The sequence below is a fragment of the Nycticebus coucang genome, chromosome 8 (genome assembly GCF_027406575.1).
Source record: "Nycticebus coucang isolate mNycCou1 chromosome 8, mNycCou1.pri, whole genome shotgun sequence".
Lineage (NCBI taxonomy): Eukaryota > Metazoa > Chordata > Mammalia > Primates > Lorisidae > Nycticebus > Nycticebus coucang.
This window is the reverse complement of record NC_069787.1, coordinates 99,201,505-99,219,837: the sequence shown is the minus strand read 5'-3', so window position 1 is coordinate 99,219,837 and position 18,333 is coordinate 99,201,505. Positions and strand designations below refer to the sequence as shown.

Here is an 18,333-nt window from a genome sequence, read left to right as displayed (position 1 = left end):
ACAGCTCATAGCTGCTCTCTCAGGCACCTTTGTGACTGTCTGAATCCAGCTGCAGCTGCCTTTCTCGGTGCAGTTTGCACTGAACAAATCCATTGGATATCCCACAGAACTTCCAAAACGTTATATTTAAATGATTCACAAATAGATGAGCTAATTCCTCTAGCACAAAATAGAACTTTAAATTTAAGACGTATTTATCTTTCGATCACACCCCAGCTCAGTTCTAGTCCCCTCCCCCAGAGAGCATGACGTTAGCATGTGTCTCTCTGGAGCTTTCATCTATGGATTTAAACACATATCCGTACACTCAAGAGAAAACAAGCACTGCACATCTTCTCTGAGTTATTAGGCATAAAGAGTATTATGCTACGTACATATATTATTTTTTCTGCAACCAGCTTCTTATTTCAACACTATACCCTAGAGACCCTCTGGGTAAGAAAAATCCTCTCGTTGCTACTGACTGCTGGTTAGTTTTCCACATTGTTCCTCAATGGTAGAAATGAAGCATTACATCGGTGAAATTTTAGAAGCAGGACATTCCAAATGTCTCATGTCAATTTAAAACTACCCACCACCTGAAATTTTAAATTTAATCTTCTCTACTGATGATACTTGATAGTTCAATTAATCATGAAATAGAAGCAGATAGCAATTAGAAAAAAAAAATCCCTACCTTCCAGAGAGAGAGAGAGAGATCCTTTATTTTCTATCTAGACTAGATATCTTAAAATTTTAAACTGTTATGGATCACGACCAAACAGAAACCTCACAGAAACAATCGAAAAGCTTTTTGGTTTATTATTTTGTAACACAGCTAGTGGTCTTAAAAATTTTCACATAGATAGAGGATGATACAAAATGAATAACTTAATGGCAAAAAATTGACCAGGGCCATTATGAGGGCAGAGATTGTTAACAAAAATCCTAAGGAATCATTTTGTCTTACTGAGCTGTGAGCAAACAAGCAGGCCACAGAGTTTTAGCTGCTGCTCGCAACATGCTTTTCAGGGAGAGAAAGGAGGTAGGACTCACCTGGAATACCGTGAGAAGAGCTTGAGGAAAATTATCAAAGGTGCTCCGCTTGGTTTGCGTTTCATCAAAATTAAACTTGCCACCAAACAGCTGCATCCCAAGCAAGGAAAAGATGATGATGAAGAGAAAAAGCAGAAGCAACAGTGAAGCGATGGACTTCATGGAGTTTAACAAGGACGCCACTAAGTTGCTCAGGGAAGTCCAATGCCTGTAAGTCAAAGATTCTGTGAGCTCAGGACAGCCATGTGGGACAGAGCAGAGCACTGCCTGACCCAGAGGGTGACTAGTCATCGCCTCATGTTCACAAGACGCCCATAGTGAGATGCACGTGTCCTTACCTGGTCACTTTGAAGATTCTTAAGAGGCGCACACACCGAAACACAGAGATCCCCAGAGGAGACATGATTTCCAGTTCCACTAAGATTGTTTCAGTAATTCCACCACACACCACGAAGCAATCAAACCGATTGAAAAGAGAGACAAAATATGCTTGGAGGCCCAAGCTGTACATTTTTACCAGCATCTCACAGGTGAACAGAGCCAAGAGGACTTTGTTAGCAATATCTGGAAAGACAAAGGCAGAAATGTGGCCTTCACCTTGATGGTCTGGCTGCCAGGCTCTGGTCCTGCTTCTGCTGCTACCCAGGTGTGTGACTCTGAAGAAGTTACTTAATTCTCTGGGCCTCAGTTTCGCTGGCTACAAAATGGGGAAGGACAGCTCATCACATGATCTCTGAAGTTTTTTAGCCCTAAAAGCCTATGATTCTGCAGTGAGACCAGCATATTATATTTTTTCTTTCAATAACACAAAGTCTGACCTTGCTAATGGCACCATGCTATCAGAAGCAGCCATTTTTAATGGCAGAAAATACTACCAAGCAAGCTAGCAAGGTAGAAGAGACTTGACTTGATGTAAGTGAGGAAGAACTTTTCAAAAGCTCAAAATGTTGAACCCAGAATGGGCTGTCCCTGATGAGCTCCCCACAGCCCACTGCTGGGGTACTCAAAGCAGGGGAACCAAAACCACTTGCTCAAAGTACTACAGGGGAAAATAAAGCTTCCCCAGTGGAGGCTAGAGGAGGGCTTATGACGTCCCCTCCAACTCCAAGATACCTTGATCCTAGGTTATCTTAGGGTTGGAATGATTACATGCTCTGAATTAACCAGCTCTAAGGTGCTTCCCCACACAGCACAGGCCACATCTTCTCTGGGGTGTCTGTGTGTCCAGATGGATATACCATCTTCCAAGTTAGTCCTCACTAGAAATGTTCTAATACTTCATCATGTATCGATGAGATAAACTCAACAGCAGTTAGATGATCACAGGAATCTCCAACTCAGAACGAAATGAGAATGGCCTCTGTTTATACCTTGAATCTGTGTCAACCAATCTGGCTGATTGTAGTGCTCAGAGGAAATGGTTAAGGTGTTGAGAAACACCAGGACGATAACCAGCCAGTAAAACGTGACAGACTTCACGGCTGCCCTACATCTTCTGCGATTGAATCGGTTCCAGCGACGCCAGCGTCGACTGAAAAACAAACAAACATTACTCCCTAGATGACAGGTACAGCATCTGAGCATCCAATGAACATAACTGAGAAATAATTTGGCTTTGCTCTGGAGGTCTAGAGTAGGGTGGGAGTACAGTTAGAAAGATGAGCAGCATAAAAATTAATAGGCCTCATAATAAAAACAACGTTGGTCTTAAAATACAACTTTTAAAAGTATAATCTTGACTTGATCATTCTATCAGTTTCCTTCCTTATGGCTTTAGATAACTCCAGAATCTGTCATATGCTCCCTTATGCGAGCTGGAAAATCTGGATATTCATAGATTCACGTGCAGATGCAAAGTTGCACTCGCACACATATGTGGTTCATATACCCACCATATGGGACGTGGATACGTTCGTGCTGTCAGTGCAGAGAGCCACTTAGCTTATTATATACATCTCTCACAGTATCTCAATCATCATATGGAATTTATCAGGCAGGAAAGTGCTCCAAAACCACACTTTTCTTTTTAAGGAAACTTTCAATCATTTCTTAAATCTCCGAGGTTCCTCCAGAGCCTGGCAGAGTTGTCAGAGCTGAGTAGGACATGAGTCTTCATACTGAGTCATCAGGTGCCCTTTCTAACTAGCGATGCTCAAAATATACCTTTAGGAGAAAAGCAATATTGAATCGTGTTTTCATAAAAATAAAATGAGCTGAGCCAAACAGACAAGTACCATGTCCTCCACCCACCTTCCATCCCTGTTTGTAATTAGGGAAAATATCCTCTCTCTTAGCCTGTTGCCCTGTGGAAAACCTTCCCTGCCTCCAGTGGGTAGCTTGGTCAAGTGCACCGTGAACTGCTGCTTTGGGGGTGGATCTCAGGGAAGGGCCAGTCCTCTGGAGACTGGGCCGCCTCACTCAGGGCAGCAGGCTACTTCCTCTAGGGGTCTGAATCAAGAGGAACTCCAGGCTGTCCAAGCTGCAACCCTGGTTGACTCAGCTGAGTTGCCATACAAAAACACACATAAAAACAACTACCAAAACCCCCAACAACAACAAAAAACCCTTTAGCCTAGGAAGCCAGCAAAAGAAGAGTTGTGCCAACTCTTCACCAAGACACGGATCAAGCAAGGTGCATTTTGTTATTGCTCTTGCTGTGCAATTTATAATGGAAAGAAAGATGATGACCAACGTGGAAAAACTCTACCAAAGACACTAAAGACTGTTCCACTCACAGTCAGGTTTTCTCCTGGGATGCATAATTCAGCACACACAAGCAGAGCAGCCTGAAAACAGCCCATTCCTGGTGGGTCTCTCTCACACTGTGGTGACAACGCACAAGTGTTTTTCCAAATCCAGGAAACCTCATTGTCCTATCCCCTGGAACCCTGCAGCACCCCCACCTGGCCTCTTGCTGGGCTCTGAGTGCCCTGGGGCCCAGGCCTATTTCATGAGAACAGTGTTCCCAAGCTCTGACTGTACGCCATGCACTGGGCAGGTGGAGAGGAAGAAGGCCTGGTCCCCCAGTACCTGCCCCTGAGAAGCATACTGGGCTGTGGAAAAGTACTACTCCCAGGTTGTAGGGAAACAGAAAGAAGGGAGCCACAGATCCTCTTTGGAAGAGTCAGGGAAGGCTTCTCCAAAAGCAGAAATTGGGGCTGGATTATTATCCAGGGAGCAGAGAAAGGACACTCCACCCAGAGGAGACTGAGTGACCAAAGGAACTGAGGTGGGTGCAGACAGAGAATGTGGCACCTCAAAGCTGAGAGCGGTCTAGAAGAGCTACAATGTGCGGAACACAGGGAACGGCAAGGGCGGGCAGAGGGTGATCTGGTGCCCGGCTGACAAAATATTTATATGCCCTTTGGCAACAGGTAGCCATAGAGGGCTCTTCACTTCTTAAAAATCAGGTTTATTGAGAAACAATTTACATTTGGTAAAATTAGCTTTTTTGAGTGATAGATATATTCTATATCACTCAAAGGAGTTCCTTCATGGCCCTTTCTAGTCAATCCACCATCCTCACCCTCAGCCGCAGAAGATGACTGATCTGCTTTCTAGCCCTATTTTGTTTAATCCCAAACTTGCATAAGCGGAATTGTATACTCTGTAGCCTTTGGGGACCAGCTTCTTCCACTTAGCAAAGACACTTTTGATCATCACTGTCGCTATGTGCTTCAGTGGTTCACTCCTTGTTGCTAAGTAGCATCCATCATATGGATGGATTTTATCTGCCCATTTGCCATTTGGTGAACATTTGGATTATTTCCAGTTTGAGATAACTATGAATAAAGTGGATTTGAACACTCATGTAAAATTTTTTCGTGTAGGTACGTATCTTCATTTCTCTTACATAAATACCTGAGAAGCAGGTTTGTGGGGCCATATAGTATATACATAGTATATACATAGTATATGTTTAAACTTTATGAGAAACTACCAAACTGGTTTTTTATTTTAAATGCTGTGTCATTTGGAATGGCCACCTGCCTAGTATGAAAACTCCCATTGACTAGCGCCCTCATCAGAACTTGGTATCGTCAGATATCTGAATCTGACCCACTCTAATAGGTGTATAGTGGTATATGTATCTAACTGTGATTTTAATTTGCATTTTTCTAATGACTGATGGTCATTTCACATACTTATTTGCCATCTACATTTCTCCTTTGGTGACATGGCTGTTACAATCTTTTAACCATTTTTTATTGGGTTGTTTTCTTATGATAGATACAATTCTTTATGGATTATTCTCTCTATATGTACTAGACATCTGTCCTTTATCAAGTATGGTTTGGTAATAATTTTTCCAATTCTGTGGCTTACCTTTTTGTTGTCTTTTGAAGAACAAAAGTTTTTATTTTGATGAAGAGAATTTATCAATTTTCTCTGTTACAGATGGTGCACTGGGTGTTTATCTTAAGAAACCTTTGCCTAACCCAAGGTCACAGAGATTTTCTCCTGTTTTCTTCTAAAATTTTTGTTGTTTGGGGGTTTATGTTTAGTTCTATGTCTATATCATATTGGTATTTATATATAGTGGTAAATGTTTTTAATTGAAAAATAACATTTATATGGGAAAGTACACAATCACACATATATGGTTCAATGATTTTTATCAACTGAACGTGTAACCTGTATCCAGATGAAGAAACAGAATATTATTAGTACCTGAGGATAGTTCTTGAACCCTCTCTCTCTGAAAACTTTTTAAGCAGAAAAGTAGCAAGTAGTAGCTCTCTTAGAGAAATGACTCAGAATATGAAGGACTGACTGGGAGGCAAAAAACCTGTTCATTATTGTATCTTATTGGTTTGTTTTGAGGGGAGATCTTCAGTATCTGCCATACTGTTCCCATAAGGCAGGTGCGCCATACTTAATTGACTAAAATTTTATATCAATATTATAACGCACAGCAAAACTCACATCCACAGCAATTGTTAATAAAATTCAGAAGTTCGAATACAAAAATATCAACAGACAAAAGAAAAAAAAAGAAAAGAAGATACTGACCTGAGTTTGGATTTTGAAATGGCTTGACTGAAAGAAAGACAAGAAAGGTTAAGATTCCTGTTAAGAAGGCTTGTGCACACACAGCCCCATTATTTCAGCTGAGCTATGGTAAAAGCCATGCACAGAAGCCTGGACTGAGCACCCCCGATTACCACAGCAGGCCAGCTGGGGTAAGGCTAGAGCAGAAATCGAGGTGCTACCAGTGCCAGGCAGGCAGGCTGAGCACCCTCAAGGGCCCAGGCAGGAGAACACTCGTTAGCTAGACTTCCTGTGTAGCCCTGGTACCAGGCAGTGAGGCCAGAGGTCCTTCTTTGGCCCCACAAACTGAAGGCAGCAGGGCCTCTCCTGCCTGTGACACAGCACTCATCCCAATAAGCAGCACATGCCGCTACTGCTGCCAAGGGAGCGCTGCACTGGAAGTCCCAGCACTGCTGTTCACCGACTGGGTGAGTGTAGGGAAGCAGCATGCCTTTTTGAGCCCCAGTGTTCTCATCTGTAAAATGGGAAAGATAAATTCATTCCCTGCCTGCTTTATGAGGTCACAGGGAAAGCAGAGCAAGGAGAATGGAGGCAAAGTCATTTCATAAACTACTGTGTATTCTGCCCATAACACATTATTTTTATGAAATTCTGTGAAGGGGAAGCTCAAGTTCTCTTAAAAACTGCATTTGTACTTTACAGAAATAAGACCTAAAGGATACCAGCAGGAGGCAAACTAGACCAAACCACACAGCGCTCCCCTAAAGCGGGCGGTAACTTGGCACACTCTGTGCTGCTGGTCCCCTCACTGCTGCAGCCCAGATCATCTAGAAAAAAGCCAGCAAGTGTTAATGTGATGGCGTCTTCCTTGTTAGGAGAAGGGGTGTAGGTTTCCAAGGAAACGGTGCCAGTAGCAGAAGAGGCAGGGCCTCGCTACCCAGTTACTAGGTCTGAGGTTATAAAGGGCCCAAAAGCAAAGGAAAAAATATGTAGCACATTCTAGTGAGCAACTCTGCCATACAAGCTCTTCTTTGAAAGCATGGATGCCAAACTCAGACTTGAAGGAGAATCAGGTCTTTACCCCCACCGCTGACACCCAGAGGGCCCAGGCTTGGCTGCACCTCTTCTTCTCCACCAGCACCTGATGAATACAGCAGGGTGGCCAGGTTAACTGGCATGCTCTTCATGGGCCCCACTGTGGCACGTATGACTTCATAGGAGGAGGCACATGAAATTCTGGGGGCCCGGAGGGGCCTGGCATAGGAGGAAGAACGCCAAGGGTGGGGGACCCCACCACTACCACCCATGCCTAAGGCAATAGGCCCTAGGGCACACTGAAAATTGGGCTTCACCGCTTGCTTCTCTAAGGCAATGGTGATGGGGTAGTGGGGGAGGCAGCAAAGTGGCCTCCACACTCACCAGAGACTTGCACAGCAGCCCTGGGTCTCGCCTTCGCCACTTACGTTCTCCGTGTTCACAGATTCGGTCTCGCTGGTGGGCATGCTAGCTGTGAGGAGAGGAGAAGCCTTTAGTTACTGCAACGGAGGTGCAGCACACCTGGAAGCAGGCCAGATGTGGACCTCTGCTACCAGGCAGATCCCCAGGAAGGAGGCCAGTGAGAGCCCTCAGGGGCTTGGTCAGCCACAGGCAGTGCTGAGGAGCCAGGCATCTCCACCACAGGGCAGCTTCTGCTTCCATGACATGGAAAAAGCCCACAGAGACCTCTGCCAGGAGGAAATTCTGTCCTCCCAGACAATTCAAGAAAGGGAGCCAGGTGCCAAACTCTGTCACTGGGTCTGATCTCCAGGATCATAGTGAGAAGCCACCAGAACATCACAGTTAGAGGCACAGCTTTGCTTGCCCCAACACTTATACACAGAATATCTTTGAGTAGACCCAGTATTTCATAAATAAATTATTTTAAACATAATAAGGAAGAAATGCTATTATGGATGGGGAAGGTAGTACCTAAAGGTACTATGCATAAAATCTTTTTAGAAGAATACTACTCAATTTTCCTTACTTATCTGATGTCTAAGTTCTTCTGAGCTTGTGAAGCTTATATGTAGAGTGTTCTCACCAAATAAGCTGGCACTAGAGCACTAAGAAAGTATAGTTATGAGGGTAGAAGGGGAAGGTTTATTACTAACCAGTGAGCAGAGGGCAAAGCGGACTGTGGCCCAGAGCCACAGTGGTCTCTGGGCAGGTTTCACATCTCCACAGCAGGGTCCCGAGCAGAAGTGGAAGAAACATGAGAACACACCCATGTCCAAGACCACCCTGAGCCACCAACTGGCACATGCGTGTCTTTTCTCAATGACTTCATTCAATCCGTAAATGTCAAGAACTGGAGGCCAGGCAGTGAAGGAGGTGCGGGGCCCAAAGGGGAACACGGCACTGTGCCTACCTGGGGAGAGGTGAGGGAGGGGCGACCCCACAGCTTTCCACTGACTGTGAAGAGAATCACCCTGGGGTCTGGGCAAGAAGCTCCAGAGTAAAGGGTGACCAATTCTGCTCTAGGGGTAAGAGAAGAGGCCATTAAAGATGGAAATATGGGAGAATGCCCCCATCGTGTGTACTTCTTTTTCCTGATGCAGTTTTGAAAGGTAGCGACTGCATTCACAGACCTCATGGTATCAACAGGAAAGTCTTCCCCCTATGGGCTCTGCCTACCTGCCAAGGATGCTGTAAGTCTCATCTGCAAAAGCATGGTGCCTTGAGGGCTGTGGTGAAGGTTCTGAAGCCAAGCCCAGGCCTAGAGGGGAAAGGGGCTGGATGGATCAGCTCTGTCCACAGCCATCCCTCCCAGGTGCTGACTCTGCTCAAACAAGAGGCCTAATGCAGTTAATGAGGACAGGGATGGAGCATGCCTCAACAAGCCCAGAATTCTGAGAGACAAGTTTTCTGAGGGTACCGAAGATGGTTCTGGTCCCTCTCCTTTTGTGAGCACCCAGAGATCTGAGCCTGCCTGAGCGGGAACCTCCTACACCCACGACATTCAGGCAAAAGCTTCAAACGTGAAGGTCAAGTGAGCAAAATCATAGACTCATATCTCACCTCTGGTACTCTCATACAGTAACTTTTTTCTTCCTTCCTTTTTTGAGTCAAAAGAAACTAATTACAAAACCTTGATTTACTTTTTCACTACTCTGGGCAAAAAACACAGACAAAACAAGCAACCCCCTGCCCCAATTCAATCATGGTAACTAAAAACTCTGTTAACACACACGGATAGACACACGCCTGCGCTGGCCTCACTCTGACTTGAGCAGAGACTGTAAAACTTAACAGAGTTTATTGTTGTGGGTTCCTGTCCTCTTATCAGAGACAGGGCAGAGAAAATCACAGCAGGAGACCCCTTTCAAGTGTGCCCATGCCCTGCCTTCTGGGACAGGCCCAGGCTCTGCTCTGACTCCCCCCAGGCAGAGTACCACCCACTCCACACTGCGCTTCCTGCCTGTGACATGGTGGCGCTAACTCCACAATCTTGAGAATTGTTCCTATCTCTAACAGTTTGCTGTCTCATGGTTCTAATATTAATCATAGTGAAACATTACTCATTATTTCTGAAAAAGCAAAAATTCTGAACAGACTTTTTAATCTGTACCGTATCTCATGCTGATATCTGTACAGTAGCTGCATTTCATTCTCAAAGCTTCATTTTTCAAACAATCTGATTGAAACAGATAAATTACATCTTGCCTATGGGAAAGGGGGAACATAGGTTTGCATTTCTAGCTCCATGCTACCCACCAGTGTATAAAATGCACTTGGTGCTCCCTAGACTAACTGGGGAGAAAGATAAGAAGTAAAACCAAACTCCCCAAGCTGCAACCAAGAGGTGAAGACAGTTGTGCAGCACCGTGCCAGGCTATGCTGGGCTGAGGAGGCTCCTCCTGCTCTCCAGGCAGACCCTGCTCTTCAGGTGGGGTGGGATGATGACAGAGAGAAGGCACACAGGTGGGTGGATCAGAGTTTGACCCAACTTCCCTACACCTCCACTTCCTCATCTATAAATGTGGACTGCTGACCTCACGAGGCAGCTAGCAGGGCTGGAAATACGATGAGGTAGGCAGAATGCTGGGTCCCCACTGCTGAGTGGTCAGGGAGCCCGCCCATGTTAATTACGGCCATCTCCCCAGGACAGCATCCCTAGAGCTCCCTGGAAGGAAAGCAGCCGATTCAGCACCACCTCGGCCTGGCCACTCTTGTTGCCCCAGACGTGCTAGCGTGAGTGGCCTTCTAGACTGCTGAATTAGCTTGGCTGCTTGCCCAAGTAGCCAAAGTCATTCTTGATTTGTATATTTTCTGCTGTAAACTGAGTTACTGTCTAACTCAGCCTGTTGTGGGGACAGCAACTTCTGTCCTAATTATTTGACATTAACAGAGCCACAGGCACATAATAAATTTTTTTCTAGAATCACATCTCCAGTGTGAAGAGGAGTGGAGACAGAGGGAAGAGGAGAGGACAGTGACTATGACGGAAACTGGTGACATCATTTAGTCCTGCAGACAGACTTCCATCCAGTCTCTAAATCTGAGCGGAGGAACCAAGCCCTTATGGAGGCTCTGGCAGCCTTGCTGTGGCCCCCACCCTCCGTTCTTCCCTCCCTCCCACAGGACAGATGGTGCTTTCTCCAGAGATCCCATCACCTGGAAGAGATTGCAAAACATTGGCCCTGACCTACCCTTTTCAAAAGTGTAGACAACACGAGGCCCAGTGGGAAGAACCAAAGACCTCATCTGTACATTAAAACATTTCACCCTTCACTTGCACTAGGCATTCATTTTTTTGAATGATAATAAATAGATATGAGTTTCACTTCACTTAGCCCCAATAAGATCTCATCTATGTTTTAAAAGATCAAGACAAAAGAATCACAGACTGTTAGACCTGGAAGGGGCTTCTGAGTGTACACAGGCAACTCTGGGGTTTCACGGATGAACGAACTGGCCCGCCTGCCTTAGGAGACAGCAGGGTAGGATGAGAACACTCTCCTACCTTCTACTCACTGCTCCTGCCACCAGGCCACTCTGCCCTGTGGCTTTAGGGCCCACTTGAATATACTGGTGTATACTCTGGTGTTGGTATATACTTAAAACTGCCCAAGTCAAAAGTTTCAAAAACCAAAGAGGTCTATTATCTATCAGTGTTGGTTTGCTATTTTGATGCCTTTTTTTAAGCCCCTAGAAATCTGGAATATAACCAGATCACTTCCAGGAGATCAGCCCAGTGACTGACAAAAATCAAGCTGCACTGGTGACTATTTGTAGTAGATAAATTCACAAGCCAGTTACTAGAACACATGCACTTCTCCTACCTGGATTCTCTCACATGTGGCTGCCATTCCCCTTCTGCAGGGATTCAGTGTTAACTGCTGACAAGTGGCTAGGCCTCACTAGGGGTGCGGAAGACTTCTCAACACTGCCCTCCCACCCCCCATCACCTACAGGAGACTCACAGGAGGCCCACCCGTATGAGAAGAAGTTATAAGACCTTTTCCCTGATACATTCCAGGGAACTTCTTAGGTTTGCTAAGTTAAAAAAAAAAAAAACATATATATATGTTCAAAAACTATTTTCAGTGAATCTGGGTGAAACCAGGCATCAGGACAAGCCTGTCATCTATAATGGGATGCTAACTAGCAGTACACTTTGCCTGCTGAAAACCTGGGAAAGTCAGGCCCTGGGGGGAAGGTCAGGGCCTATGTTTTGCAAATTCTTCCAGGTGCTGGGATCTCTGGGAAAGCACCAGGGTAAACTCTTAGGCTTAGAGAATGGTACACCAAGGAGGGCCCTGGGTGCTGCTGTGGGTGAGCAGGAGGCTACCAGACAGAGGCCCAGCACATCCTGCACTGTAGTGAGAGTTTCTAAGGCCTTTGTGGCACGGGATGTCTGGGCCAGGACCCAACTCGAGCACTCCCTGTAGATCTAAGACATATTGTTTCTATGATATTGTATTGAGTCTGGATACCATAATGGGCAATACCACACAAAATAAACCAGGGAGATATACTGTGTCTCAGGCCAGCACAACTACTAACATTTTCACCAACGTGTAGAAATGTCTCCATCTATTCTCACTGTGAAGGACAACATATTTCTAAACCAAACTTGCCTGGCTTGTGAATTCAGAGGCAAGTTGACATGCACACATGCAGTGCCTGTGTCTACATGTGGCTCTAAGCAGGTGGCCTCAAAATTACCTTCACCGTTAACAAGTACATCAAAATCCCAGGCCAGCTTCCTCCAGTGATGGAAGTTAATGAGGCCGAAGAATCTAGAAAGGATGTCAGGAAATCCCTGGGTTCCTGCCCTCAGCTGATAAAGGGCAAGTGACTTTTACTCCCTATGCTTAGTAACCCAGTCTGTAAAGTGAGCTGTAGGACAACCCCCCTCTGAGTTCCATTCACCCCTGACCTGCTATAATGGCAGGAAAGTTGAAATACCCACAAGCTGTCTGGTTTTACTCCCAGCAACTAGGGGTTTTCCCTTGCATTCCCCCAGCTCTGGAAGGACAGAAGGAGACAGCAGCACTGTGAGTGCCTGCCACCACCCCAGAAGCAGGGCAGTAGCCCAGCAGCCTGCCCAGGAGGACTGAGTTCAGGCAGAATACCCCCAGGAATGGAGCCGAGTACAGGAAGGGGCAGCTTGAGAGGCCTCAGCCTCAAGCCTCAGGAGACCCCTAGTCATGACATGCCAAACTCAGCTGAGGGCTCCCCAGCCTTCTTCTGGAACCTGTCACATCAGCAGCCTCAATTCATAGATATCCTGGACTTCTGAGTCTCACACTTCTGTTCTCCACACAGCAGGCTTTCTTGTGTACTCAGAAATTCTAAATTTCTTTTAGAATTTCCTCCCCTGTCCTACCAGCCTAAAGCTTCCTACTCTTTCCTTTCAAAAGAAGGGATGGGGGGAGGTGGAGGCTGGCAACTGAGCAGGCTGCTTTTCTAGGGAACAGGGGATCTGGCACGAAGATCTGTGTTTTCATCTTTTATTTTCATGACAAGCGTGAGCAGTACCATGAGGTAACAAGCCTGCCAAATCCAAAATGACCCCAGACATCCCCTGAAGGCTTGTGCATGTACTAGTGGGGACACATGCTGCAGAGAAGCAGGACTCTTCTTGGAGATGTGGGTCAAGGCCAGACCAAGGTTTCCATGTCTCAAGCAAGAACTATACCAAGACAGTCCTTCTTTGCCCAGTGACATGGCAGCATAGCCTCTACACAGGACTCCTTGATACCAGCAGTGTCAGGGCCATCCTTAAACTCTCTAGGGATTTCAGTCAATAAAAGACCATCTCCACTAAAATAAAGTTTCCTGAAAATATCAGGTTACTTCCCCTCCCTGCAGATCTCAGAAAACTAATGAAGAAGCCACAAAAAAAAAAAAAAAAAAAAAAGAAAGAAAGAAAGGAAAAAAAATCCAAAGGCTCATGCCCCCATTCAGAAGGGTAGGCTCAAGGAGAGATTTTTTTTCTTCTGGGGACTAGAGCCACTCATGCCATTTTGGTAACCTGTTCCTAAGTCAGTCTTTAAAGACAGTTTGTCTTATGTCTATGACAATATTCTCTGCTTGGATGAAGCCCATTCTTCTTTTATCAAGAAGAAGCATCAAGCCCCGCCTCCTGTTTACAAACCCTCCGTAAACGTTAAAACTCAGTAAGTCAGGTCAGGCACAGTGGCTCACGCCTGTAATCCCAGCACTCTGGGAAGCCGGGTGTGAGGATCCCTTGAGCTCAGGAGTGAGACCAGCCTGAGCAAGAGTGAGACTCCGTCTCTACTACAACAGAAACACTAGCTGGGCGTTGTGGTGGGCGCCTGTGGTCCCAGCTACTCAGGAGGCTGAGGCAAGAGGATCACTCAAGCCCAAAGGCTTGAGGTCGCTATGAGCTAGGTATGATGACACCATAGCACTCTACTTAGGGTGACAAAGGACAGAGTGTGACTCTGACTCCTCCCAAAAAGAAAAAAACTAAGAAAGTCAGCCCCATCGCTGCCTCTAGCTTACTGTCCAATCTCAGACAAATCCCTCTTCTTCCTTCTCCTGCAGGGGAATGTGCTCTCCGAGTGACAAGGGGTTTATATCCAGCAATTTCCATTCCTTTCCACTTTTAGGCCTTCTGATATGACTAGGACTCTAACATAACCCTCAGTCAGACCACCCATGGGTTGTTCCAGTCTACTTCCCATAACCCTGAACTCAGCACTCCCACCGGTGGCAGAGGTCACTTCAAAAAAAAAAACAAAAAACAAAAAAAACAGTGCAACGTGTCCCCTCTGTTCCCTCTCTTAGCAGTTGGCTCTGTGTCCTTACAGTCCGAATCTTCTCAAACAGATTCTTCCCTCCAGAGTTATGCGACAAGGCTAATCCCAGTGGTAGAACTAGAACTAGGTTGGGTGTGTAGGAGTGTGGGTGTGCACAGGCAAAGTTTGTGCTGCTGTCGAGACATGGCAGTGACCAGGGTAGAGAAGGGTGTCCGCAGCTCACATCACTGCCTGTCTGGGGATGGGCCTGACTGCTACCTCAGGGTTTCTGATGAGAGAGTGTTTAGCATTGTTATTGTTATAAGATCCCAAATCTGTTTGAGAAAATCCGTCTCACTTGCAAAGCCAAGGGCCCCCCTGAAATCTCTGTATCCCAAAAGTCTACATTTGACTTCATTCTTGGAGTTGCCACTACTCGTTCTAGCACAATCTTAGGCAAACCAGCTAGAGTCTGGAAGACCAAGGAGCCATTTGAAATACGTAGCCTGCAGGGAAAAAAAAATCAATCAAATAACATTATTGGAATTTCTAAAAAGTTTAAATTTAAAAACATCATTTGGGGAAAAGTGATTAAAAAGTCTATCTTCCAGTCTAAGAATATTCATGCTGAATCAAATAAATTTTTTTAGTTGGTTCAGCTGCTTCTTCATAAGGTACAATTCAAACAAAAAGGAAACTGCAATGCAGCCTTGATAAGAACACACGTTTTGGAGAAAGACAAGAAGAAAATCAACACGACCAAGTTCAAAGAAATCAAGCAATTAAATAGGCATCTTTCAAACACACCACATGGCACATGCGTTTCACACAATGCCTCATATGCAAGGAAAAGGTATCAGAGATCTTGGAGAAAGAGTCTGCAGAAGAGAAAGTCCAATCTCAGTCATTTACCGTGATCTTTAGCCCTGCGTTGACGAAAGCAGCAAAATTTCCTCTTCTTATCCTCTTTTAGCAAGTCGGCCACTGTGACCCCTTCAGGTTAAAGACAGGCAATTTCATCACGGAGCAGCAGAGGGCAGCAAGAGCAATGCAACCGAGGGGTCAACACAGGTGGGCTGGCTGTAGCCAGCGCTGGGATAGCCCAGAGGACCCTGACCTCAATATGCAAACCTGAACCTGTCCTCCTCCTACTGGGAACCTAGCCCAGGATCACGGACAGAGGGGAAGTGCATGTTCTATAGCTGCTAGGCAAAACACTTGTATTTAAGAAACTGCTGTAAGTCAATGACCAAGTAACTCACTCTGGATCAAGGTTTCCAGGGTTTGGCCTCCTACCCAAGGAGGGCATTAGGGAAAGGACACTTCTTCAGGGGTCAGGGGTCCTGGGGGCTGATTGGTTGTGTGATTCCAACCAGCAACTCCATATGGGCAGGACAAGTGGGACTTCAAAAAGTGAGCTCTGGATGTTGAGACACCAGGTCTGACGACAGCCCTGCCACTTCTCAGCTGGATGACGGTGGGCAGGATACCTAATGCTGCTTAGCTTCCTCACCTGTAAGATGTCAATAATAGCTGGATCTGTACCTCAAAAGGTTATGGTAAGAGATAAATAGTAAATAAAGTAATATAGGCAGAGCACTCAGCTTTGGCTAGGCATCAACCATCGTTACTATCACTGCTACAGATCTCCCAAGACCAAGGGGAGGTCACAAGAAAAATGATTCTGGGATTTCTAACCTAATCCCTTCCAACTCCGTGATTCCAGGATCACTTTAAGCTGGCTAGTCTTCGGAGGAGAGGCTACATGCTCCAGGGAAGGGAAGCACAGAGGCAGCACGGGCAGCAGAAGGAAGACTGCAACCGGCAAGGGAGTGGGGACACAGGCTCCTGCACACACTCTTGGTGGGAAGAGCACACTTTGTTTCCAAATGGGCATCCTTTCTGACACAGCAAACCCCTTTCTTGTCGCCTCTCTCACAAGAACAAGACATGAGTGTGCAGACACAGGAGCACATATTTATGGGGGTTAACATGCAGAATGCAGGAGGGCTTAGGTTCAAATCTCAGGAACTATACTTTAGTTTCCTCATCTAGCAAATTCCTGTCTCACAGAGATGTGTGAGGAATTACGAATTCATGCCCCCATCACCTTTAGAACAGTGTGTGACACATAAAGCACCCGATAAATGCTCTGTAGGATTATCCTGTCTTTCATTCAGTAAACAATTAGGTACTCACATGTGTCACACACTGTGCTGGGTGCCAGCCACACAATGGAGAGCCAGAAATGGAGCCTGTTCCTGCCCCCAGGGAACTCGCAGTCTTCTGGTAGAGAGGCATTAACGCGCACATCTCACAAATGAGAGGGAGAAGACGACTCTAACAACTGCTGTCAAATAAAGGTCCATATGCCATGGGGGATACAGTCCCCTTCAGCAGTGTTTTTTTGTTGTTGTTTTTGAGGCAGTCTCACTACGTCACCCTCAGTAGAGTGCTGTGGCATCACAGCTCACAGCAATCTCAAACTCTTGGGCTTACGCGATTCTCTTGCCTCAGCCTCCCAAATAGCGGGGACTACAGGTGTCTGCCACAATGCCCGGCTATTTTTTGTTGCAGTTGTCATTGTTGTATAGCAGGCACAGGTCGGGCTCGAACCCACCAGCCTTGGTGTATGTGGCTGGCACTGTAACCACTGTGCTATGGGCACCGAGCCAACTTCAGCAGTTTTATAATAGCAATTTGTTAGAAATAGCCAAAAATTTTGCTCTAAAAACATGAGAGGGTGTCAGTAAAAACTATCTGTGCTGAACATCTTATGGTGGAACCTACAAAAAAGGCTTGCTATGCAGAATCACCGTTCTTCTGTGCATAAAGTGAGGTCTGAAGGAACAGGATAGGACCCAAACTGCTAAGTCTGGCTCCCTCTAGCAGAAGGAAGGGAGAATTTTTTCACTTTCTATACTTTGATGTTATATGAATTCTTTACAAATATTACTTTCATAATTAAAATACACGACTTGGTGCCTATAGCTCAGCAGCTAGGGTGCCAGCCATATATATTGGAGCTGATGGGTTTGAATCCAGCCCGGGCCTGCTAAACAATGACAACAACAACAACAACAACAAAAATAGCTGGGTGTTGTGGTGGGCGCCTGTAATCCCAGCTACTTGGGAGGCTGAGACAAGAGAATTGCTTAAGCCCAAGAGTTTTAGGTTATTGTGAGCTGTGATGCCACAGCACTCTACTGAGGGCGACATAGTGAGACTCTGTCTCAAAAAAACAAAACAAACAAAAAAATATATATATAAATAAAATACACTAAAAACAAACAAAAACAAGCCTGACTCGGGAGTACCTGCTCCTCCTATCCCCCTGGTGGGGCCATCATCCCACAGTGCATCTCTCGCCAGCTCTTACGTGGCTCAAGGTGGTGGCAGATGTGAAGGTGCCCTTAGAAAACACTACTTTCCACCAGCCAAGTGGGAAGAGTCCGCCTGGGGCAGATGACTGCTCCCAGTAGCACCCAGTGGGGACCAAGTCCAGCTGTTGACCCTGGCACTGGGCCCTCCCCGGCAGCACACCTACTGCCTCTCCAGTAAGGGCAGCTGACCTGAACGCATGTCTACCATATGCAACTCTAATTGCTGCTGCTTGCTTTATAGCTTTTAATTGAATATTTTTAATTTTAAACTTGTGCCCTGGGGTAGTTTAATTATGATGAAAGCAGTTTCATAAATTAAAATTTCAAAACACAATATTTTAAAATAGGACCAACAAATTGCCAAGCCATATTGATGTAAACAGCTATGCTCTCCTGATTTTTTGCCTAGCCCTAAAGCAAACGTCCCGGTAAGAGGCATGTAGGTAACACATGCACAAGGGAGGTGGCCAGGGAACCTGTACACTGAGCTGTGAGGCAGCACCCACAGCCTCTAGGACCACTGAGGAAGCAGAATACAGAGAGGATTTCCTCATGGCCCAACTTGGAGCTATAGGTATCCCCTTCCCTTTTCTTGGGCGTCAAGTATCCCCACTGAGAGGGTTACTGATCAGTATAGTTCTCATAATAAAATATAATAAAACAACCCTTGCTTT

The 18,333-nt window shown here is 45.8% G+C and overlaps 1 protein-coding gene across 13 annotated transcripts in view; it reads right to left on the bottom strand.

Annotated features, from left to right (window-relative positions):
* The window catches only part of CACNA1D (calcium voltage-gated channel subunit alpha1 D), a 376,968-nt gene that overhangs the window by 85,421 nt on the left and 273,214 nt on the right, over nucleotides 1–18,333 (bottom strand). For 8 of the 13 annotated variants that reach the window (XM_053600739.1, XM_053600732.1, XM_053600728.1 and 5 more), the window contains 6 exons: nucleotides 7,447–7,534; nucleotides 7,109–7,168; nucleotides 6,049–6,075; nucleotides 2,406–2,566; nucleotides 1,374–1,599; nucleotides 1,036–1,243 (listed from right to left, as the gene is read on the bottom strand). In XM_053600739.1, the coding sequence (XP_053456714.1) occupies nucleotides 1,036–1,243; nucleotides 1,374–1,599; nucleotides 2,406–2,566; nucleotides 6,049–6,075; nucleotides 7,109–7,168; nucleotides 7,447–7,534 (770 nt within the window). The remainder of the gene's footprint in view (nucleotides 1–1,035; nucleotides 1,244–1,373; nucleotides 1,600–2,405; nucleotides 2,567–6,048; nucleotides 6,076–7,108; nucleotides 7,169–7,446; nucleotides 7,535–18,333) is intronic. The other 5 variants (XM_053600740.1, XM_053600741.1, XM_053600734.1 and 2 more) reach the window with 1 other exon arrangement.